Source organism: Salmo salar, chromosome ssa27 (assembly GCF_905237065.1).
Source record: "Salmo salar chromosome ssa27, Ssal_v3.1, whole genome shotgun sequence".
Lineage (NCBI taxonomy): Eukaryota > Metazoa > Chordata > Actinopteri > Salmoniformes > Salmonidae > Salmo > Salmo salar.
This window is the reverse complement of record NC_059468.1, coordinates 29,684,862-29,710,940: the sequence shown is the minus strand read 5'-3', so window position 1 is coordinate 29,710,940 and position 26,079 is coordinate 29,684,862. Positions and strand designations below refer to the sequence as shown.

Here is a 26,079-nt window from a genome sequence, read left to right as displayed (position 1 = left end):
CGCCACAGTACTTGGGCCTATAGTACTTCCTGTTATGGTGGCTGTAGTAAGATGAATGCCCGGCTCCTCCAGTGGGCTCTGGCTGTGCAGTTTCAGCTGACGGTAGCGAAAAATCCACTTTAGCATGGTAACTGAGCCTTCCTGCCGCAGGCCGGGTTCCCAGATCTGATCTGCAAAATTGTGATGTGTCCACACTTAAAAAGATGTCGCATAAAGCTTACTTCATATTTTTTTTAAATAAATAATAATCTCACTGCATCAGGGATAGCATACACAGACGTTTTGGCTTTGCAGCCTTCTTCAGTGTGCAGGTACAAATCTTTTTAATTCAGCTCAGAAAATAACCTTATAGTTGAAGTTTCTTCTTTCAGTCATAAAAGTGAATTGAAATGACGAAGGAACTGTGCACACTTTAGAGAGGTGTGTGGCCACTTTGAGACACCAGTTAATCCTCTCACTCAAACCCTTGTCATTTGTTTGTCTTATGTTGCCCCTACCCCACATATCTAGGATTAGTCTTGTTACTAAATGTATTCAGAGTATTTTCTTATTTTCTTATCAATAAACGTGGCAAAAGGACAGTAAATGTAAAATGCACATACAATCAACAGTGTAATGTTTGAATTCAGTCTTGTCAGGTGAGCTGTTGTGTCCTGAACTTTGGTCTTCATAATTTCCCCATAATCTATAAACTTTTCTCTTTAATTTGCTACCGTGCTTATGCATATGCATTTCATATTTCTTCTGTAAGAAACATTTCACTGTAGCCCTATCCATATAGGGCAATTCCCACAAGTGTAAAGGGTTAAAAGCAGCTTATAGTGTGTATGCTGAAGTGTAGTGTACATACAGTTGAAGTCGGAAGTTTACATACACCTTAGCCAAATACATTTAAACTCAGTTTTTCACAATTCCTGACATTTAATCAGAGTAAAAATTCCCTGTCTTAGGTCAGTTAGGATCACCACTTTATTTTAAGAATGTGAAATGTTAGAATAATAGTAGAGAGAATGATTTATTTCAGCTTTTATTTCTTTCATCACGTTCCCAGTGGGTCAGAAGTTTACATACATTCAATTAGTATTTGGTAGCATTGCCTTTAAATTGTTTAACTTGAGTCCAATGTTTCGGGTAGCCTTCCACAAGCTTCCCACAATAAATTGGGTGAATTTTGACCCATTCCTCCTGACAGAGCTGGTGTAACTGAGTCAGGTTTGTAGGCCTCTGTCGTGTCTTTGGGGGTACCATTAAACTGAAGATATGTTTATCAATTAGCTCCCTGTAATTATTATCACGCGATTAAACTGATTAATCGTTTAATTGTAATTAACTAGGAGATCGGGGCACCAAGGAGAATATTCAGATTACAAAGCTATAATTTTCCTAATATAACTTTCCTGTACTATAATATTATATTCTATTATAGTATAGGCCGATTATCTTCTGGTTTAAATGGTGTAGTTTACCTCTAGTCCAGTCTCATTCCAAACGTCGTAAATTGTTGTATCTGCACGAACCCAGTCTTTACTAAAATCATCCATACATCAATTGTCTTAAAATCATTTATTTACTACACTAAGTAATTAACAGAAAACATACAAACAGTAATTATCGTCACAAAGGATTGGTATAGTAATGTGCGCTAATGGCTAACAGGCATGGCTGGTCTGTTAGACAATGGGTCATAAACGGTCAGCTGAGAATGCACACCTACAGAGTTCATTAATATTAACAATTGACAATTGAAGGCTCACTCATTCGGGAACAATTGCAATCAATATATATTTACGCTCAGTGTGTCGTTCTGATTCTTGTTGGAGAGTCGTTCTGATGGAGAGTCTCTCTCTCGGTTAGAATGGATCTTTCAAAGCGACATTCATTAATGTCGTCATCGAATGGTTGTTTCGTTGGTCTTCGCGTTCGATGATATAATTTACTTAGCTGCAGACTAATAATTAATATCAAAGACTTGTTCTTATTCTGTCGGTATCAATAGTCTAAAAGTTAACCACGTGGTGTAGTTCACTTTCAGCAGAGGAATTGGATGGTAAAACCTATTGGCCATGGAGTCGAGGCCTGGTCTGAAGAAATGTAAATCAGGGGGTGTTTTATAGTGCCCATCGAACAGGCTTGTCAAATGACGCCTGGTCCTGTATATGTCCCTGGGGCGTGCCTATGACTGAGCTAGACTTGGTTACAGAAATACAATTCTATCACATTAACATCAGTACAATAGCATCTCAATTTATTATAAAAGCTTTATCCTTATTAATACATTCTATACACCCATTATGATGCAAGTCTCAAGCTGATGCTATTATATAAACAGTTTTATGGTAATATGGCTATATTGTCTCTTCTGAGTGTCACAAAATTGTACCAAGCGGATCAGTTCGTAGCTGGATTCTTCACCAATCTTCCATACCTTCTCCAGAACACAAAATGTCGCCTGGCTCTCCAATTCTATGAGTTGGAAGAATTTCCTGTGTCTCTCTATGGGCCATGTGGCCAGAGACTCTCCTGGAATTTTAGAGTTTTTACAACCCTTTACACACAGGGCCTGGGTTGGGGGGGGGAAGGTAGGTTGGGTGGTGGTGCAAAAGGGAGGGGGTCAACTGTCCTCCCTGTACCAAAAGAGGCCAACGTCATGACACCTCCTTGCTCGGGCACACTTATTCAGTTCTGCCCACAACTTTTCTATAGGATTGAGGTCTGTGATGGCCACTCCAATACATTGACTTTGTTGTCCTTAAGCCATTTTGCCACAACTTTGGAAGTATGCTTGGGGTCATGGTCCATTTGGAAAACCCATTTGCGACCAAGCTTTAACTTCCTGACTGATGTCTTGAGATGTTGCTTCAATATATCCACATAATTTTCCTGCCTCATGATGCCATCTATTTTGTGAAGTGCACCAGTCCCTCCTGCAGCAAAGCATCCCCACAACATGATGCTGCCACCCTTGTGCTTCACGGTTGGGATGGTGTTCTTCAGCTTGCAAGCCTCCCCCTTTTTCCTCCAAACATAATAATGGTCATTATAGCCAAACAGTTCTATTTTTGTTTCATCAGACCAGAGGACATTTCTCCAAAAAGTACGATCTTTGTCCCCATGTGCAGTTGCAAACCGTAGTCTGGCTTTGAAATGGCGGTTTTGGAGCAGTGGCTTCTTCCTTGCTGAGTGGCCTTTCAGGTTATGTCGATATAGGACTCATTTTACTGTGGATATAGATACTTTTGTACCTGTTTCATCCAGCATTTTCACAAGGTCCTTTGCTGTTGTTCTGGGATTGATTTGCGCTTTTCGCTCCAAAGTACGTTCCTTTCTAGGAGACAGAACGTGTCACCTTCCTGAACGGTATGACGGCTGCGTGGTCCCATGGAGTTTTACTTGCGTACTATTGTTTGTACAGATGAACGTGGTACCTTAAGGCGTTTGGAAATTGCTCCCAAGGATGAGGTCTTGACTGATTCCTTTTGATTTTCCCATGATGTCAAGGAAAGAGGCACTGAGTTTGAAGGCAGGCCTTGAAATTCATTGACAGGTACACCTCCAATTGACTCAAATTATGTCAATTAGCCTATCAGAAGCTTCTAAAGCCATGACATCATTTTCTGGAATTTTCCAAGCTGTTTAAAGGCACAGTCAACTTAGTGTATGTAAACTTCTGACCCACTGGAATTGTGATACAGTGAATTTTAAGTGAAATAATCTGTCTGCAAACAATTGTTGGAAAATTATAGTTTGTTAACTATAGTTTGTTAACTAGAAATTTGTGGAGTGGTTGAAAAACGAGTTTTAATGACTCCAACTTAAGTGTATGTAAACTTGTGCAACCAGAGGAAAAAAACTCTAGACCACCTTTACTCCACACACAGAGACACATACAAAGCTCTCCCTCACCCTCCATTTGGCAAATCTGACCATAATTATATCCTCCTGATTCCTTCTTACAATTAAAAACTAAAGCAGGAAATGACTCGCTCAATACCGGAAGTGGTCAGATGACGCGGATGCTAGGAATGTTTTGCTAGCACAGACAAGAATATGTTCCGGGATTCATCCAATGGCATTGAGGAGTATACCACCTCAGTCACCGGCTTCATCAAGAAGTGCATCGACGACGTCGTCCACACAGTGACCTTACATACACATTCCAACCAGAAGACATGGATTACAGGCAACATCTGCATCGAGCTAAAGGCTAGAGCTGCCGCTTTCAAGGAGCGGAACACTAATCCGGACGCTTATAAGATATTCCGCCATGCCCTCAGATGAACCATAAAACAGGCAAAGCGTCAATGCAGGAGTAAGATTGAATCCTACTACACTAGCTCTGACACTCGTCGGATGTGGCAGGGCTTGCAAACTATTACGGACTACAAAGGGAAACCGAGTCACGAGCTGCCCAGTGACGCAAGCCTACCAGGCGGGCTAAATGCCTTTTATTCTCGCTTGGAGGCAAGCAACACTGAAGCATGCATGAGAGCACCAGCTGTTCTGGATGACTGTGTGAGCACGCTCTCTGTAGCCGATGTGAGCAAGACCTTTAAACAAGTCAAGATTCACAAGGCCACGGGGCCAGACAGATTACCAGGACGTGTACTTGTAAAGGGCAAGTGTCTTCACTGACATTTTCAACCTCTCCCTGACCGAGTCTGTAATACCTACATGTTTCAAGCAGACCACCATAGTCCTTGTGGCCAAGGAAATGAAGGTAACCTCCCTAAATGACTACCGCCCCGTAGCACTCAAGTCGGTAGCCATGAAGTGCTTTGAAAGGCTGGTCATGGGTCACATCAACATCACCAGATCCATTCCAATTCGCATACCGCCCCCACTGATCCACAGATGACGCAATCTCAATCGCACTGCACACTGCCCTTTCCCACCTGGACAAATGAACACCTATGTGAGAATGCTGTTCATCGACTACAGCTCAGCGTTCAACACCATAGTGCCCACAAAGCTCATCACTAAGCTAAGGATCCTGGGACTAAACACCTCCCTCTGCAACTGGATCCTGGACTTCCTGACGGGCTACCCCCAGGTGGTAAGGGTAGGCAACAACACATCTGCCACGCTGATCCTCAACAGTTGGGACCGGTGCGTGCTACGTCCCTCCTGTTCTCCCTGTTCACCTACAACTGTGTGGCCAAGCACGACTCCAAAACCATCCTTAAGTTTGCTGACGACACAACAGTGGTAGGCCTGATCACCAACAATGATGAGACAGCCTATAGGGAAGAGGTCAGAGACCTGGCAGTGTGGTGCCAGGACAACAACCTTTCCCTCAACATGAGTAAGACGAAAGAGATGATCGTGGACTACAGGAAAAGGAGGGCCGAACACGCCCCCATTCACATCAACAGTGCTGTAGTGGAACAGGTCGACACCTTCAACTTCCTCGGTGTCCACATCACCAACAAACTATCATGGTCTAAACTCACCAAGACAGTCGTGAAGAGGACACGACAACGCCTTTTCCCCCTAAGGCGACTGAAAAGAAAGATTTGGAATGGGTCCCCAGATCCTCAAAAAGTTCAACAGCTGCATCATCAAGAGCATCCTGATTGGTTGCATCCCACCTGGTATGGCAACTGCTTGGCATCCGACCCTAAGGCGCTACAGAGGGTAGTGCGGTACGGTCTGGTACATCACATCCAGAACCTATATACTAGGCGGTAACAGTGTAAGGCCCATAAAATAGTCAACGACTCCAGTAACCCAAGTCATAGACTATTCTCTCTGCTACCGCACAGCAAGTGGTACCAGAGTCCCAAGTCTAGGTCCAAAAAGCTCCTTAATAGGTTCTACCCACAAGCCATAAGACTGCTGAACAACTGATCAGACCCCCCCTTTGTTTTTACACTCCTGCTACTCACTGTTTATTATCTATACATAGTCACTTTACCTCTACCTACATGTCCAAATTATCTCAACTAACTGACTCTGTAACAGTACCCCCTGTATATAGCCTCGTTATTGTTATTTTATTGTGTTACTTTTCATTTCATTTTTACTTTAGTTTATTTTCTTAACTGTATTTCTTGAACTGCATTGTTGGTTAAGGGCTTGTAAGTAAGCATTATATGGTAAGGTCAACACCTGTTGTATTAGGCGCATGTGACAAACATTTTTTATTTGATTTAATAGTGGATTGGGACTGGATTCAATTGAGGGTGGGCCCTAGTTAGTACCATGCTTGCACATAAAAGCGTAAACATTATTACCTTACAAAAATACCAGCAAAGAACTGAACTTTTGTGGCTTTGTGAGTAGTTACTGAATAATATGCTAATAGTTTTTCCCATTGTTACAATTATTTATTTACACTTAACTGAAAAAATAAAGGAAACACCAACATAGTGTTTTAATAGGGCATTGGGCCACCATGAGCCTCCAGAACAGCTTCAATGCACCTTAGCATAGATTCTACAAGTGTCTGGAACTCTATTGGAGGGATGCGACTCCATCCTTCCAGGAGTAATTCCATAATTTGGTGTTTTGTTGATGGCGGTGGAAAATGTTGTCTCAGGCTCTGCTCAATAATTGGTCCATTGGTATGACAATATAGAACCCCTAGTTTAAATAAACCACATGATACTGGATATGTCCCAAATGGTACTCTATTCCCTTCCTATATAGTGCACTACTTTATATAGAGCTCCACTTTATAGGGAATATGGTGCTATTTGGAGTGCATCAATTGACTTCTAGCTATGTGTTGTTCTGTACCTCCACACCGGAGCAGGTGTGTGTGACTGGCAAGTTCACCACCTAAGATTGATGTCTTTTAAAAAAGAGGTATAGCTGAGGCTTCACTTTAGGAAGACTAATTTAGTTAATCAGCCTGCCTACCTACCTGTGGAAATGTGGGGAGTTTGGCCGTTTGGGGTATGGGGGGGATGTTTAGAGGGAGAGAGATCTGCATACTTGCTGTAATACTCTCCTCAAACTAATCAAGCTCTGCTAAAGCCACTCATAGTCAACTTCTCTATTTCTGCCCAGTTGGGAACCTTTGACACTATTGAAGCAATTTTAGGCAGTTTTATCCAGAAATCGTTGTAACTTTTTTTCTAGAGAGTTTGGAAATTCGACCATTTGCCTATCGTTTGCCTAGTGATAGTTCCATTGCTCCGCAAGTTAGAAGTTGTTTTTTAAGCTCATCTACCTTTTAATAAACAACAGTTTCCCTTTTGGTGTTACACCAAAAAGCTTCCCCCTCCATCACACTCACTTCACTACTTATGTCATGTCATGAGTAATGCGCATAAAACCAATTAAAAAATGACAGAATGCTGACTTTGCATATTCAATGCTGACTTCAAAATCTCAACATTTCGGTACCGATGCGGTCTCCTAAAGTGCTTCTCCATTTCCCTACCAGAGCCTCTGAGCCTGTAGATAATGATATAGTGCCAACCATGCCCCTATGCCAGGTAGCTATAGGGGGCATACTTCAGGCTGACCATGTATTATTATAACCATAACACGCGATCAAGAGAGACTCAGCACTTTGAAGAACCCCTTTAATTATTTTTCTTTTTCATTCCTTTCTACTTTTCCTTACTCTTTCTTTAACCCACACCTGAGACCCGCCCAGTCAGAAAGAAATATGCTTCTACCTGCAAAATGAAAAAATACACCCTGCAAAAATCAAGTCATGAAGAATGCATCACTAGTGCTGTGTGAGGAAGGAAGGAAGGAAGGAGGAAGGAAGGAAGGACGGAGGAAGGGTGTTGACCACCACCCTTCTTTACCTACGTTCCCCCCCTACTGAAGAACAGAAGAGAGAGGGAAAGAGAGATGGAGAGAGAGAGGGAGAGAGAGTGTGTGTTATGATGTCTGCCATCAGAGTTTCAGCACACACCACTAAACTGCCATTGCACATGCAAGCTGTTCAGTCACCACGTTACACCCTTCCTCCTTCCTGTCTGTGCCACAGCCCTGCTGTGATGTGGTGTGTGTGTTTCACCAACACATTGATATTAAAGCGGCCTTAGCCCATCTGTGTGTGAGAGATAGGGTTTCCTCATAAAACAGCCCTCCACCTCACCCGCCTCGCCCCGCTTCCACTCTCTGCCCACTCCAACTCACGGAGCAATCCATCACGGTGTGGGATGACCGGTTAAGTGCTTCTGTTTTGCGATCCTAACATTTGGCGTTTCCTGTATTCTGCCGAGCCAGCACCTTAGGATCCGGGTGGGGGAGAGTAGTACAGCCAGCCGCTTTTACTCTGTCTCTCCTATAGTGTGACAAGCAGACAAAACTCTGCCCAAAGCAGTACTGTTGTTGGCCTTGACACTATTGTACAGTATGTGCTTGGTCAACACTCTTCAGCCCCAACATACCCTTTACTTCTCTCTAGGAAAGGGAAACTATTGGTGGAGGGAGGATGTGAATAAGATTAGCTTTGTGCACAGCTGTCTCACTGAGAGGAGAGGGGTTAGACTAGACACACACACAGGGGTGTGGGTGTGGGTGTGGGGGTGTGGGTGTGGGTGTGTGTGTTAGAGAGAGCTAATAGCTGACTTAGCAGAGGGCCAGGGTGTGCAGAAAACCGAGTGTGTCCCTCTCTCCTTACACAGTGCACCGGAACAAGGGTGTCGATTAGAGATATGTATACAGTAAGTATTCTATACATAGCTCTACATGTCTCATTGGTAATACAGGAGCAATGTCATTGTCAGATGTCACAACAAAGGGGAATCATTGTGGTACTCTCCAGTGGTTTCCTTTTATGAGGCTATTTCTGAATGATATTGGTAAGGTCACTTTGACTGCAAATCTCACTTAATCACACCTACGTAGTTACACTGATGAAACTCAGGACTCGTTTCATGGTTAAACGCTTTTGCAGTATTCACTGATTTATTTCAGCAGTGTGAGGCATTTCTACTAATGTTTGTGTGTGTGTGTGTGTGTGTGTGTGCGTGCGTGTGTAGGATTCTGAAGTTCCTGGTGGCCAAGAGGAAGTTTAAGGAGACTCTGCGTCCGTACGACGTGAAGGACGTCATAGAGCAGTACTCTGCTGGACACCTGGACATGCTGGGGAGGATCAAGAGTCTACAAACCAGGTACACACACACACACACACACACACACACACACACACACACACACACACACACACACACACACACACACCCTACAACAGTTGGAAAAAGAGTGGATTCATACCCCCACACACCCCATCACCAGTACTAACTATACCACCACTAAATGAACCATTTTGATAATGGTTGTTGATTGTTGTGTGTTGTCCTGGTCCTCCCCAGAGTGGATCAGATAGTGGGTCGTGGATCATCCTACCAGCCAGATAATAAGAAGGTGAGGAGTGAGAAGGGAGAGAAGACCCCTCCAGAACTGGACCTTCTGGACGAGCTCAGTATGATGGGACGGGTCATTAAGGTGGAGAAACAGGTACAGAGCTCCAGTACAGTAGGACCGCAGCTCATCATTATGTTAACGCACGCCTTCTGCCACACCCACCACCTAAGCCCCTTTTTGAGCCAGGAAAAACCCTGATCATCAATGCATGGCTTTCATGATTGGGTTAATATTGTATGTAATATAGGGGTGATGTGACTACTTGATTGCTCAGGTGCTTAGACAGTATAGTTCTGAGTGAATGTGGGAAGGAAACACTTCATTTACATTCCAGACCTGTTTCAGATGGTATTTTCCTGGTGATTCATTATTTAGGTCAGTGGTTCCCAAACTTTTTATTGTCCCGTGCCCCTTCAAACATTCAACCTCCAGCTGAGTACCCCGTCTAACACCAGGGTCAGCGCACTCTCAAATGTTGTTTTTTGCCAACATTGTAAGCCTGCCACACACACACTATACGATACATTTATTAAACATAAGAATAAGTGTACGTTTTTGTCACAACCCGGCTCGTGGAAAGTGACAGAGCTCTTATAGGACCAGGGCGCAAATAATAATTTAATAATAATCAAGAATTTTGCTCTTTATTTAGCCATCTTATATTTAAAACTTTATTTGTTCATCGAAAATTGTGAATAACTCACCACAGGTTAATGAGAAGGGTGTGCTTGAAAGGATGCACATAACTCTGCAATGTTGGGTTGTATTGGAGAGAGTCTCAGTCTTACAGTGCCTTGCGAAAGTATTCGGCCCCCTTGAACTTTTCGACCTTTTGCCACATTTCAGGCTTCAAACATAAAGATATAAAACTGTAATTTTTTTGTGAAGAATCAACAACAAGTGGGACACAATTATGAAGTGGAACGAAATTTATTGGATATTTCAAACTTTTTTAACAAATAAAAAACTGAAAAATTGGCCGTGCAAAATTATTCAGCCCCTTTACTTTCAGTGCAGCAAACTCTCTCCAGAAGTTCAGTGAGGATCTCTGAATGATCCAATGTTGACCTAAATGACTAATGATGATAAATAGAATCCACCTGTGTGTAATCAAGTCTCCTTATAAATGCACCTGCTCTGTGATAGTCTCAGAGGTCCGTTTAAAGCGCAGAGAGCATCATGAAGAACAAGGAACACACCAGGCAGGTCCGAGATACTGTTGTGGAGAAGTTTAAAGCCGGATTTGGATACAAAAAGATTTCCCAAGCTTTAAACATCCCAAGGAGCACTGTGCAAGCGATAATATTGAAATGGAAGGAGTATCAGACCACTGCAAATCTACGAAGACCCGGACGTCCCTCTAAACTTTCAGCTCATACAAGGAGAAGACTGATCAGAGATGCAGCCAAGAGGCCCATGATCACTCTGGATGAACTGCAGAGATCTACAGCTGAGGTGGGAGACTCTGTCCATAGGACAACAATCAGTCGTATACTGCACAAATCTGGCCTTTATGGAAGAGTGGCAAGAAGAAAGCCATTTCTTAAAGATATCCATAAAAAGTGTTGTTTAAAGTTTGCCACTAGCCACCTGGGAGACACACCAAACATGTGGAAGAAGGTGCTCTGGTCAGATGAAACCAAAATCAAACTTTTTGGCAACAATGCAAAACGTTATGTTTGGCGTAAAAGCAACACAGCTCATCACCCTAACCCCACTGTCAAACATGGTGGTGGCAGCATCATGGTTTGGGCCTGCTTTTCTTCAGCAGGGGCAGGGAAGATGGTTAAAATTGATGGGAAGATGGATGGAGCCAAATACAGGACCATTCTGGAAGAAAACCTGATGGAGTCTGCAAAAGACCTGAGACTGGGACGGAGATTTGTCTTCCAACAAGACAATAATCCAAAACATAAAGCAAAATCTACAATGGAATGGTTCACAAATAAACATATCCAGGTGTTAGAATGGCCAAGTCAAAGTCCAGACCTGAATCCAATCGAGAATCTGTGGAAAGAACTGAAAACTGCTGTTCACAAACGCTCTCCATCCAACCTCACTGAGCTCGAGCTGTTTTGCAAGGAGGAATGGGCAAAAATGTCAGTCTCTTGATGTGCAAAACTGATAGAGACATACCCCAAGCGACTTACAGCTGTAATCGCAGCAAAAGGTGGCGCTACAAAATATTAACTTAAGGGGGCTGAATAATTTTGCACGCCCAATTTTTCAGTTTTTTATTTGTTAAAAAAGTTTGAAATATCCAATACATTTCGTTCCACTTCATGATTGTGTCCCACTTGTTGTTGATTCTTCACAAAAAATTATAGTTTTATATCTTTATGTTTGAAGCCTGAAATGTGGCAAAAGGTCGAAAAGTTCAAGGGGGCCGAATACTTTCGCAAGGCACTGTAAATCATTTTCCACACACAGTCTGTGCCTGTATTTCGTTTTCATGCTAGTGAGGGCCGAGAATCAACTCTCACATAGGTACGTGGTTGAAAAGGGCATCAGTGTCTTAACAGTGCGATTTGCCAAGGCAGGATACTCTGAGGATACTCTGCCCATCCAGAAAGCTGGCAGTGGCTTCTGATTAAATTCAATTTTCACAGAACCGCTTGTTGCTATTTTGATGCGGCTCTCTTGTTCAGATATTGGTAAGTGGACTGGAGGCAGGTCATGAAAGGGATAATGAATCCAGTTGTTTGTGTCATCTGTTTTGGGAAAGTACCTGCGTAATTGCGCACCCAACTCACTCAGGTGCTTCGCTATATCACATTTGACATGGTCTGTAAGCTTGAATTCATTGTAAAATAATAATGTCTAGCTGACCTTATTATTCCATTGTGTATATTAATACATAACATTGGGGCCAGTGGTGCAATGGATGACGTGTCTGACTACGGATCAGAAGATTCTAGGTTTGACTGCTGGCTCGGCACTGTATTTAGTTGACCAAAATCAAGCTCGTAAAAATATTTAATTTACTCCTGAGGTGTTGACCTGTTGCACCCTCTGTTGCACCCTCTACAACCACTGTGATTATTATTATCTGACCCTGCTGGTCATCTGTGAACGTTTGAACATTTTGGCCATGTTCTGTTATAATCTCCACCCGCACAGCCAGAAGAGGACTGGCCACCCCTCATAGCCTGGTTCCTCTCTAGGTTTCTTCCTAGGTTCTGGCCTTTCTAGGGAGTTTTTCCTAGCCACCGTACTTCTACATCTGCATTGTTTGCTGTTTGGGGTTTTAGGCTGGGTTTCTGTATAGCATTTTGTGACATCGGCTGATGTAGAAAGAGCTTTATAAAATTGATTGACTGACATAGCTAGTGATTTTGATTGATTGACTGAACATAGCTAGTACTAATAACATAGTTGAACATTGCATTTTTGTGATATATGTTTACCTTGTGGTTTTTGTATAGCGTTTATATCTTGTTGTTTTGTTGGTGTGTACAGGTGCAGTCGATAGAGAACAAGCTGGACCTCCTTCTTAATTTCTACACCCAGTGTCTGAAGAAAGGCTCGTCCAACTTCACCCTGTCTTCCCTGTTGGAACCAGACCTGACGTCAGACTACCACAGCCCCACGGACCACCGCGATCTCTTCCCCTCTGCCAACACACTCAACATCTCCCACTCAGAGTCCAGCAATATGGAGTGACTGGTAGTGTACTCACTGACTGGGGCTGGGGCAGGTATGAACTGGGCCCACCACTAGACCCTCACCTCAATGTTTTTAAGCCTTGAGATGTCATGTCACTATACTGGACTGTAGCAGCATTCCCGGAACAACCCTTTATGCCCATATCTCTTTGCAGTTGTAACTCTTGACCTTTCTACTGATCACCAAACCAATTTGATTCCTAACTTAGAATCCTCTCGCTAGGAATTCACCTTCCACACTTTAGAACCCACACTTATTAGTTTCTCCCTCCACATATTTCAAATCCTCTGCTTCATATGTTAGAGCCACCAATAGTGGAGAATTCATCATACTATACTCTCTCTATTTTAGTGCTGAGCGATTAACCGAAATGTTGGTTATTTTTCACCAGCGTCGGTTCAATTATCTGAATTCCATTTCGTTCTGTTTTTATCTGTGAGCTCAATGTTCTCTAGAGATGAATCATATTGACCGAACTGTCTAGGGAGTTGTAGTTTCCAACAGGCCAATGGACTCTACAAGGTGTCGAAAGCGTGCCACAGGGATGATGGCCCATGTTGACTCCAATGCTTCGGTCAATCTGGAGGCGAAAGAAACATACACCTGTTTTAGGCGAGGTGCTGGCTAGCGGAGTAGAACACTTGAAAAAGAAAAGGAGAGCCGCAAACTCTAGGAGCTCAGACGCAATAATTGAATAACCGTTTCGACAGCCAAGCTGTCTTCATCAGGGTAAAGCTCCAATGCTTCCCACAGTTGTCAAGTTGGCTGGATTTCCTTTGGGTGGTGGACCATTCTTGATACATGTGGGAAACTGTTGAACTCTTGACACACTCAAACCTGTGCGCCTGGCACCTACTACCATACCCCGTTCAAAGGCACTTCAATCTTTTGTCTTGAACATTCACCCTGTGAATGGCACACACACACAATACATGTTTCAATTGTCTCAAGGCTTAGAAATCCTTCTTTAACCTGTCTCCTCCCCTTCATCTACACTGATTAAAGTGGATTTAACAGGTAACATCAATAAGGAATCGTAGCTTTCACCTGAATTCACCTGGTCAGTCTACATCATGGGAAGAGCAGGTGTTCTCACTTTAAAAAACAACTAAAATAGTTATTTTGTCAGACAGCATAGGCAACAGCTATGTAGAGATGAGATGAAGACTTGAAATGAAATAATAGTCATAAAATTAAACAAATGTAATTTACACAACGGAAATATTTTAGTAAGGTAATGTGAATTAATGATGGTTAATTTATTTTTATTTTATTTAACTAGGCAAGTCAGTTAAGAACAAATTCTTATTTTCAATGACGGCCTAGGAACAGTGGGTTAACTGCCTTGTTCAGGGGCAGAACGACAGATTTCTACCTTGTCAGCTCGGGGATTCAATCTTGCAACTTTTCAGTTACAAGTCCAACGCTCTAACCACTAGGCTAGCTGCCGCCCCAGGTTGCAGTAATGGGCTGTCACTACCATCATGGAACTTTTATTCATTGTTTTATTCTGTATTGGTATAACATTCAACCCACATAATGCATAGTGCATTTCATGTTTAAAAAAATGATCGAAATCGAAAACCCTGATTATTTTTTAATAATGGAACTGAAACCGACCGACCTCAAAAAGCACTAATCGCTCAGCACTGCTCTATTTCCAAAGCAGCACCCATCAACCCTTACCACCCCTCACCTCTGTTTTCACCCACACCTTCTTCCCATTATCCCCTTCTCCTCCATGTTCTCTCCATCCTCATCTCTCCATGATAGTCCTAACCAACCTTAACCCATCCTCAATCGAATATTGCCAGTGGTACTTAACATACAGGCACTGGCCACCAGAGGGAACATGGACACTGGCCACCAGAGGGAACATGGACACTGGCCACCAGAGGGAACATGGACACTGGCCACTAGAGGGAACATGGACACTGGCCACCAGAGGGAACATGGACACTGTCTACCAGAGGGAACCTAGACACCGTCCACCAGAGGGAACATGGACACTGTCCACCAGAGGGAGCATGGACACTGTCCACCAGAGGGAACATGGACACTGTCCACGAGAGGGAACATGGACACTGGCCACCAGAGGGAACATGGACACTGGCCACCAGAGGGAACATAGACACTGGCCACCAGAGGGAACCTAGACACTGGCCACCAGAGAGAACATAGACACTGGCCACCAGAGGGAACATGGACACTGGCCACAAGAGAGAACATAGACACTGGCCACCAGAGAGAACATAGACACTGGCCACCAGAGGGAACCTAGACACTGGCCACCAGAGAGAACATGGACACTGGCCACCAGAGAGAACATGGACACTGGCCACCAGAGAGAACATAGACACTGGCCACCAGAGAGAACATAGACACTGGCCACCAGAGAGAACATAGACACTGGCCACCAGAGGGAACATAGACACTGGCCACCAGAGAGAACATAGACACTGGCCACCAGAGGGAACATGGACAGTGGCCACCAGAGAGAACATGGACACTGGCCACAAGAGAGAACATAGACACTGGCCACTAGAGGGAACATGGACAATTCCCTACAATTACACCTCTCTGTCTCAGTTCCTTTCTCTCTCAGTTCCTCTCTATCTCAGTTACTCTCTGTCTCAGTGCCTCTGTGTCTCAGTTCCTCTGTGTCTCAGTTCCTCTGTCTCAGTTCCTCTCTGTCTCAGTTCCTCTGTGTCTCAGTTCCTCTCTGTCTCAGTCCCTCTGTCTCAGTTCCTCTCTGTCTCAGTTCCTGTCTGTCTCAGTTCCTGTCTGCCTCAGTTCCTCTCTGTCTCAGTTCCTGTCTGCATCAGTTCCTCTCTGTCTCAGTTCCTCTGTCTCAGTTCCTCTCTGTCTCAGTTCCTGTCTGTCTCAGTTCCTGTCTGTCTCAGTTCCTCTGTCTCAGTTCCTCTCTGTCTCAGTTCCTCTCTGTCTCAGTTCCCCTCTGTCTCAGTTCCCCTCTGTCTCAGTTCCCCTCTGTCTCAGTTCCCCTCTGTCTCAGTTCCCCTCTGTCTCAGTTCCCCTCTGTCTCAGTTCCCCTCTGTCTCAGTTCCTCTCTGTCTCAGTTCCTCTCTGTCTCAGTTCCTCTCTGTCTCAGTTCCTCTGTGTCTCAGTTCCTCTGTCTCAGTTCCTCTGTCTCAGTTCCTCTCTGTCTCAGTTCCTCTCTGTCTCAGTTCCTCTTTGTCTCAGTTCCTCTGTGTCTCAGTTCCTCTGTGTCTCAGTTCCTCTGTGTCTCAGTTCCTCTCTGTCTCAATTCCTCTTTGTCTCAGTCCCTCTTTGTCTCAGTCCCTCTTTGTCTCAGTTCCTCTGTGTCTCAGTTCCTCTGTGTCTCAGTTCTTCTGGGGTAAAAGAAGAAGAAATAAGAGCGTATGACTACTACTTGACAACAAAACCGAACCAGTTTCACTCAACAACAACGTAAAACAAACTGTATCTATCTATACATGTTCCTAAACCTGCAAGTATAGATGTAAACTTTTAACAAAGTTGTTTTTTTTGTACATTTTTTACCAGATTCTGTGTTCTGGTATCAGTAATATTTATTTCTTCTCCTGCTTTATTTGTTTATTTGTTTGTAATCAGTAAACTTCCAGATGAATAAGTGAAGAACTGCCGCAGCTCTCCAACATTCAGGACTTTTGTTTCAGGGTCATTTCAGTTCTTGTTTGTCAGGCTCTCATCTGATGCTATAGGAGACTGTCTCTGAGCTTCTGATGAATGTATGGTTTGCCCGGGGTCTTTGCTGTCCCCTCCTCACCTCTCGTCCCCACCATACTGACCACAGCTCAACTCAACCCTCTTTCTGAGGCACTGCAAAGACTTCATGTCCACCTCTACTCCTGTGGGGCTACCCAGATCCCAAAATGGATGACTTGACATGGAGGGAAAGACGAAACCAACAACCATTTCACCAAAACATCAGCTCTCTCACTTTGCCCTCTTGTCCAGGTTGTTACATGGTAGTCGTTCTTCCCTCGTTCTCATTAGCAGTATGTTGTCCTGAAAAGAAAGTGACTGACTAGGTTATGACAAGAGAAGAACTCAGGCTTCACATGTATGTGACACTTGTTTCATCCCTCATTGAAGTACATCCATGCCACTCTGCCACATTCCCCTGATTCATGATTCCCTCTGCAATAAGCCCACTTTGCAAAAAAAGAAAGAATAGGAACTCACTCTTTCTTTAGTAAAGTCAATATGGTCTTGTATGATAGGGAGAAACAGACTGACAAGAAGGAAGGCTCTGTATTTTCACAATCTGTGTTCTGGAATGGGCACTCTCTCGTTCTCTCTCTCTCTCTAGCATTCCCTCATGGCATTCGCAAGAGACTTTACACACTTCTTCACACAGCGTCAGGTTAACAGGGATATTGTATGTTTTCTACCTGTTGATCCCTTTAAAAACCTCTCCCTTGAAGCCCACCCCTCAGACATGCATGCTCCTCAGACCAGACCAAAGGGTAAGACAACACTGATCCCTGATCAGATTATAGAGGGTTGTGTCCCTCTCTCTGTATCAATACTCATCAGTTTTTGTTGCGCAGTATCTCACTCCTGTGTTTCATGTCAGCTGGTTTAGGTGGGCCAATCAGCTCATGTCTGTGATGAGGTGTATTCCAAACCAATCAACTATCACACATTCGTAGGCTACGTTCCAAACATCGACACTAGCGTGCTACTTAGAATGCATACACCAACCATAATAGCTCCAAAGCAGTGTGCTAGTCTGGATGTTGGACCAGAGCCTTAGTTTCTCTCATTGGAGATAAAGAGAGAACTCTTTTCTAGTTGGTTCACCCCAACACACACACCTTCTCATGATGCATGTCCAGTGAACAGACTGAGTACTGTTGGTGGGCTGTAGCCTGTCATGTGAATGCTTAATGGCACGGTAACCCTGGCTGATAGGAGGATTCCATCCATGTCAGAAGCATGATCTCTGGTATTGTACCTAGCTTATCTATGCATGCATCTTAGCCAACAGTTCGGCTTTATAATGACTAGTTTACTGCCTCTAACCCTGGCAGAATTCACCTCTAACCCTGACAGATTTCACCTCTAACCCTGACAGAATTCACCTCTAACCCTGGCAGAATTCGCCTCTAACCCTGACAGAATTCACCTCTAACCCTGGCAGAATTCACCTCTAACCCTGACAGAATTCACCTCTAACCCGGACAGATTTCACCTCTAACCCTGACAGAATTCACCTCTAACCCTGACAGATTTCACCTCTAACCCTGACAGAATTCACCTCTAACCCTGACCGAATTCACCTCTAACCCTGACAGAATTCACCTCTAACCCTGACAGAATTCACCTCTAACCCTGACAGAATTCACCTCTAACCCTGGCAGAATTCACCTCTAACCCTGACAGAATTCACCTCTAACCCTGGCAGAATTCACCTCTAACCCTGGCAGAATTCAATGCAGAAGCCCCCCTTGCGTTATCTAGAATAGCTTGTCCACTTTAGCCATATGTTTATGGTTTACTGACCCTTAACAATGGTTCGCTCATAGAGATACTGTATGGAATGTTTTTCTAATGGACAGAACTGGAGAACACTGTAGTGGACACTGTAGTGGACACTATGGCACCTGAAGAGGATCCAGAAATAAACCTAATCAGAAAAGTTGTCCTATTTCTATGTTTTTGTCTGCCATTTGTTTCAAGTTGTGTTGATTTTTTGGTCTTATTTGTTCATACCTCCACTGTTTCTCCTCTGAGAGCTAGAAGAACATGTCACATTTCTATGATTGTGTTTTTTTTCATGCTTTTGATTGTTTAAAGCAAATGTAAGATTTCAGTCACTATTTGTGTCCCATTGTTTGGGATATGATATCTTTAAAAACGGCAAATAAATGTAGCATTTTTGTCTAATCAAAGACACGTGACTGTTCCCAGTTAGAGAATGTCGGGCACTCTCTCTCTCTCACACACACACACACACACACACACACACACACACACACACACACACACACACACACACACACACACACACACACACACGTTATACAACAATTCCCAGGGCTCAACGATTGATTTGACTGTCGTTATCCATAATTGCATCCGGCCCTAACAATGGAGGACATTTTATTTTTCTCTGAATCACAGTTCTGTTTTCAGCCAGTGCAAGAAAGTCTATGGCCCCATGAGAGGCTTGGACAAGTTAATTTGATTCAATCAAGCCAGCAGTTAGTTGATTCAGGTGCATAAATGTTCCATTCAAAGCGACTGGAGATTCTGAGAAACACTTTACTCTTGGGAGTTAACTCAATGGCACAATCAGGTGCTTTTGTTACAGTACATTGGCAACAACACGTTCATTAAGGCACTGTATTGTTGGATGGTAAATAGCTTTTTCTTATTGTCCTAAGCTACAACCCAAATTACATCAGATTGAAAGTTCAACCAATTCATTGTTCATTCTGAGGTGCACAGTACACACTAATCTATATTAAACCGTTGTGTCGCATGAAACGTTTTAGTCTCTAGAGTCGAATATCTTTATATTTTCTTCTCTGAGTGACATGAATGGTGCCTTCTGGGTCTTCCTGTCAGTGGTGTTGAGTGGCTACAGTACAGAACCATGTGCTTCAAATTACATCACACAAATATAACTACTGGTTTGAGGAAATGTATATTTTCCTTTTGCGATTTCAGTCCCTTATTACACAGCAACATACAGTTGCTTGAACATGTTATTTCTTTCCACAAGACTCTGATTACAGAAAAAAACTAACTGGGATTAACTTGTCAAATGCAATTTTTTTTTAAATGTAACCATTGCAACTCTTATGTATTTAAATTCTGTCCCATTTTAAGCTGTGACAGGAGGCATGACCTTGAGCGTCACACTGTGACATTACTGTCCCGGGACGTCGCCCTGACTTCCCTTCATACGCATGTCGCCTAGATCATATGGCTTCCACACAACTACCTCGGAGCCCTGGCCACCTCTAACGGGGCATTAGCATCTATAGGAACTGAGATCCGCACATCTCTGATATTCTAATTGACATGTATGCTATGCATGTTCTAATCTAAAGTCTTCTACTGCATGTACTTCTCTTTCCGTACCTTTATGGATTCCATCACACCACTCACTCTGGCTGTGTCCCAAATGGCACCCTATTCCTTATGGTGCACTACTGTTGACTCAGAGCCTGATGGGCCCTGCTCAAAAGTAGTGCACTATATAGGGAATAGGATGCCATTTGGGACGGGCCCTCTGACTTGCTGCCATTCCAACATTCCATCCATCCTCCCTCACTTCTTTAAATCCCTCTAATGAAGGGAACTATTGTTATAAGGACAACATTAACACAACGTCGAAGCAATAAAATAATGCAAACAAAATGTCTTCCATGCAATTTCAATGATTGATGAAGTTACGAATTGAATAATAATGATTTTTAGAGTTTTTATTTACTAATTCACACCTGATTTGGTTTCTAAAAGTGAAACCATAAAAAGCCTACTACTTGTTGAGAACTAATTGACTAACTTATTAATTTATTTGTTTCAATAAAGTTATTTAATTGAATGTTATGTTGCCAGTCTCTCATTTGAGTAACCCAGTGTTATTTCTCCTCCCTGCTTTGTCTACTGATGATGAGTAATGATCTGAGTACCTTTTTTGTATCAAATCAAACCCTGTCCCGTTCCACTCTGGTAATAACATAGTTACTAATCATGTTAACCACTTAACAACGGTAACATCATAGCTTGTTGAAATACCCAAGTCCCAATGCAAAGACTAGAGAGGTCTACAGATACTTCCTTCCCCTGGGTAAAAATGATATATATTTTTTTTTACATGAATGGCAGGATGCTCATTCATAATTCTAATGTGTAGTACAAAGGTGTGGGTGTGGGTGGATGTGTTCAACTTCAGGAAGGTCAATCGTGGCCTATGAGTGTGCAGCCTGTAATGTAGATAACAAGTCCATCATTCTCTCCACAGGAACTGTGTATGTCCAGATACAGAATGCCGCCTACCAAATGGCACCATATTCCCTATATAGTGCACTACTTTTGACCTTATGTCATGCCCATCCTCTATTTGTCAGCAGGTTGTCCAGACCATATGTCTTCACTTATCTCCGCCCAGTGGCTCCTCTCTCCACTTCTCTCAATTCCCTTCATTCCTGGAGAGGTAGAATGTGGGATACAGGCTTTTGATCCAAATTCCTGAGAGCAGGACCCCCAGGCTGTGGTAATCCCCAGAGAAGGGGCACCAAAGGGAGGCTTTGGGCTGCTGTGATGGTCCCTTCTCTGGGATGATACATAGTTGGAAGGTTGAAGTTTCACGGCTTGCTGTTCCAAGTTACCACAATGTGCACAGTGTTTGAGGATGTCAGGCTCCTTTCACTTTTACCCAGCAGACCAATAGCCCACAGTACAGGTTATGTGATAAAAAATACACCTGGCTCCCAAATTATACCGCTACTCTAAATGACAGGGTCTCCTGGTATTCCCTCATGCTCAAAGCATTAAAGAGTGATGAGAAGTGTATTTGTAACTATAATAAAAAGGTTTCTAGTGGTGTCGTGATAACCTGATTCCTGCTTGTTACGTATTGTGGATAAGGTGCCAGGAAAGGGTGCAGGTGAGAGGATGTCATTGCTGCAGAATGCAGAACGTTGTAAGGCTAATGAGCTTTTGTTTTATGTGGCAACCCGCAACAAGGCAAGGCCTGGTGATGGAAATGATCACAACACTGTTCAGTGTTTTCCCTCTCTCTCGCTTGCTCTCTCTGACTGCACAATATGATATTGTATGAATATTGAATGTCCACCAGAGGGCAGTCTTCCTCAACCATGTGTGACTGGCAGATAGAGCCAATGGCAATGGGAGACTCAGTGGCAACTTCTAAATGTTTTCAAAACATTCACCAATGCACACCACAACAGTTGTGCAATGTTTTTGTGCATATTGAACACATTCAACAAAATATCTGTTCCGTTTCTAAGTCTCAACCCTGGTTGGTACCATAGGAGTCCACAGCCATTTCTCAGGATAAACTGGATACATTAACGTCACCAGGCAGGCAGAGAAATCCCAGAAACATTCCCCCCTATAGAAAACTATTGATCCACTACTCCACATTTGAATTGATTCCCACCCTCACAGGTGCCAAAGCAGGACAGTCGACCCCATTCTTACTCTGAATTCCTTACGCAGACTTTTCCTGGTGTCAGCAAAGCTGGTGTCTGGTGCTTAAACATCATTATCTGAGCCCTCAGCACCATTCCGGAGATTCCGGAATCCGGAGCGCTCTGATGTGAGGGGAAGAGACATGATTGGTGATGGCGATATGGTGTTTTATTTACCAGATGGTCAGCCACACTACCCTGTGGTGGCCTCGGGGTTTGTATGTGAGGGCAGATAAGGCAGGTATGCACATAGATGAGGTAACGTTTTTAGTTTTGACCTAAACATGGTCCCACTGGGCACAGATGTCAACTCAACGTCTATTCCACATTAGTTCAACATCATTTCATTGAAATGACGTGGAACCAACATTGATTCAACCAGTGTGTGACCAGTGGGGTGCTTCTGCGTTCACCTTTGATGCCTGGGTTGAGCTAGACTGATGAGTCAATGGATGTGTTGTGTATGAGAGCTTTGAGTCAAATGAATGGTAGCTGTAGTGTTCTGAAAGTCAGGCTCTATGAATGGGACTGGGTGTGTAGGCCTGGTTGTGTTTAAATGACTGTTGTTGTCTGAAAGGTACCGGCCAAGGGGGAAGCTTAAGAAGGCAGCTATTGATTGCGTCTCTCATCCTGAATTACATTACTTGCTACTGTCGATACTGTCAGTGTATTGGTTATTTTATTTCTTATCCCCAATTGCTGTTGCGATAGCAGCAGCTACTCTTCCTGGGGTCCACACAGAACATGAAACATGACATCATACAGAACATTAATAGACAACAACAGCTCAAGGACAGAAGTACATGAATGTAAAACGTCACACATAGCCTACATTTCAGCACATACACACAAAATATCTAGGTCAAATAGTGGAGAGGCGTTGTGAGGTGTTGCTTTAGCTGTTTTTTTAAACCAGGTTTGCTGTTAACTGGAGTAATCTGAGATGGAAGTGAGTTCCATCCAAACATGGCTCTATATAATACTGCATGTTTTCTTGAATTTGTTCCCAATTCCTAACTGCCAATCACCATTTAAGATATGCCTCACTTGGCTCCTGTTTTTTTAACAACACCACTCCTAGATGCCTTGTAGGCCATCTGAGGGGCACAGTTGTAGAGAAGTGTTCCTGAATCCTGGTCCTGGGGACACATGATGTGCAGGTTTTTGTTTCAACCCAGCACTAATACACCAGAGTAAACTAATCAACTTATCATCAAGCCTTGGATAAGTTGAACAAGCCTGCACACCCTTTTGGTCCCTGCGACCAGAATAAAGACAATTGCTGTAGTTGGTGAAATACCTGGGGTTGGGCTATATCATTGGCTCATCATGAGGGACCTTTTACTGTAACCAGCTCACCTTAAATTAATTATAGAAGCTGAGAATGTCAGAGGGGTCGTAAAAATGTTTGAAGAAACAGATGGTTTTCTGTTTCAAGATGATTAAACCTGATCCAGATACAAACCCCCAGACGTGTTTATTTTGTGAATGTATTTGTGTATATTTTTGTGTCTGCGTTTATGCATGTGTTTGTGTGTATGCTAACAATTCCTCAGTACAGTTTTCTACTTTGGCATGTAAAGATTAAAACACACCAATGCCACCATTACTAGGGAACATCGGGAGGGTCGTTGTTATGTCTTTCTCTTGGTTCGCTCTCCTTTATCATGTAACCTCGCTCCTTGAGATAGCGTATCTGAAGAATCCCGGGAATTCTAGACGCAGAGACCATGCAGGAACAAGCCTGAGTAGGAAAAGGATTGTGGAAGGGGAGAGGTGGGACTTTCATCATTGGGGAATAAATCAGCTACTTGGTTTTAATGTTAAGGCAGTCACAAAAGACCCGGGTCACTTCCCAAATGGCACCCTATTCCCTATTTAGTACACTACATATATTTATGGCTCTGGTCAAAGGTTTTTCACTTTATGGGGAATAGGGTGCCATTTGGGACATAACCTAATAGTATTGAGACGTCCCAATCTCAGATGAGACCACAATTGCACTTAGTTTTCTGCCCATTGGTACTTCCCTTTAACCTAATGCTTTCAAAGGCTAAACATGTTAAAACGTATCGATGGGAAGAAAGCATGTGCTGTCACTGAGTATTGATGGCCTCACCAGGGATCAATGATATTAACAGGGAGGGCATTTTAAGGGAGCCTCAGGGGCTCCTGTTGTCTCCTTTGTCACAGTTAGTCCATGGGCCAATGAAGAAAATGTTTCCACTTTGGGGTGGAAAAAGTCTGATGGTATTAAATTGTTCACCACAAGCCCCTGATCAAATTGATATATGATAACCGCTCCAAAAAAGTAACTTTCTGTGTTTTTCACACCTTTATATATCTTGTTGTATGGGAGTCTACGCAATAGAATGTTCGCAGGCTGATAAAGAAACATTGAGAAAAATTGTGCCATCAGATCTGATTTAACTAGATTGACTCATCGTTGAAATGAAAATGTTGCAAATAGCAGAACTACAAATTTGTTTGAGGGAGTCCAAGAGATCCAAATCTAGTAGCTTATTGGTTTGATCGTTGCCATCTGTAATGTGTAGTAGTGTCACACCCTGATCTGTTTCACCTGTCTTTGTGATTGTCTCCACCCCCCTCCAGGTGTCGCCCATCTTCCCCATTATCCCCTGTGTATTTATACCTGTGTTCTCTGTTTGTCTGTTGCCAGTTCGTCTTATCTTGTCAAGCCTACCAGCGTGTTTTTCCGTGCTCCTGGTTTTCCTAGTCTCTGTTTTCTAGAGATCCCGGGTTCCGACCTGTTCTGCCTGACCTGACACTGAGCCCGCCTGCCTGACCGTTCAGCCTGACCTCGCCTGCCTGCCCCCTGTACCTTTCGGACTCTGACCTGGTTAATGAACTTCTGCCTATCCTCGACCTGCCTGCCTCTTGTATTCTAATAAATATCAGAGACTCAAACCATCTGCCTCCTGTGTCTGCATCTGTGTCTCGCCCTGTGTCGTTATAAATAGTCTGTTGTATAGCCACACTCCGCATGCTAAGATGAAAGGTGTGCTCTGTCATTTGTTGGGTTGTCCCAGCAAGTTAAAACAAATATTTAGGTAAACACAAATCATGTCTAGAAAGGAACCTTGGTGATTATAATATCTTCTGTCCCTGACCACCATGATCTTAACAGTATCATCTCTAACCTTCAACCTTATGTTATTTAATGAAATATGTTGCCTAAGCATTTTGTAACCATTAGTTCAGTGGTTGGTTGAAAAATTCAATGGAACTTACGCAATTGTTATTCGAAAAATCCATTAGGGGTAGAATTATTGTTGAGCCAGGGTGTGGACATGAAGCTATGGTCAAGGTAAGGTTCGGGCTGGGTTGGGCTATGGCTGGCTGACCCTAGCCGTATGGTCTACCCCTAGCTCAACCATAACCCTAACCTCGGTTTATCATACTGCTATCATACTTTTCTCTTTGGACCTGTAAGGTTCTGGAGATCTGCTCCACCTGGCTCTTCCTTTGACCCAAGGTGCAGGATCCTGGCTCCGGTTAGCTCCGGCTCAACCACTGACTCTAGTTGTGGACTGGAGCTAACCAGAGCCGGGATCCTGCACAGTTGAATCTTTCTGTCAGATGTGTGGGGGAAGAGGAAGGACATGCTGTTTCAAGTCCTAATTGGCTCACATAACTTAGGCAGCAGTTTTCATCTAAACATGTGGGAGGCTGAGACCATGACAAAAGAGTCATGGGTTTAGACTAAAATTATGAATCAGCTTTTTTGAAGACTTGTGTTCAAGGTAAGCCTCTTGATTGAGACATTCATTGATTTAATACATTTTACATTTATTTCAGAGACTGAATATTTCAAAGAGACTGAATATAGACTGTAGTAGAAAATATCTAATTCTAAGCTTGTGTTAGTGCCTCTAGTTCCTAT

At 43.2% G+C, this 26,079-nt stretch overlaps 1 protein-coding gene across 2 annotated transcripts in view; it reads left to right on the top strand.

The window, feature by feature from the left end:
- LOC106588895 (potassium voltage-gated channel subfamily KQT member 4) overlaps positions 1–13,829 on the top strand; it is a 119,295-nt gene extending 105,466 nt beyond the window's left edge. The window contains exons 12-14 of one of the 2 annotated variants that reach the window (XM_045709430.1): positions 8,949–9,080; positions 9,282–9,426; positions 12,793–13,829. In XM_045709430.1, coding sequence (XP_045565386.1) covers positions 8,949–9,080; positions 9,282–9,426; positions 12,793–12,996 — 481 coding nt within the window. In that variant the 3' untranslated portion in view covers positions 12,997–13,829. The remainder of the gene's footprint in view (positions 1–8,948; positions 9,081–9,281; positions 9,427–12,792) is intronic. The other variant, XM_045709431.1, reaches the window with a different exon arrangement.
- Positions 13,830–26,079: the final 12,250 nt, after the last annotated feature.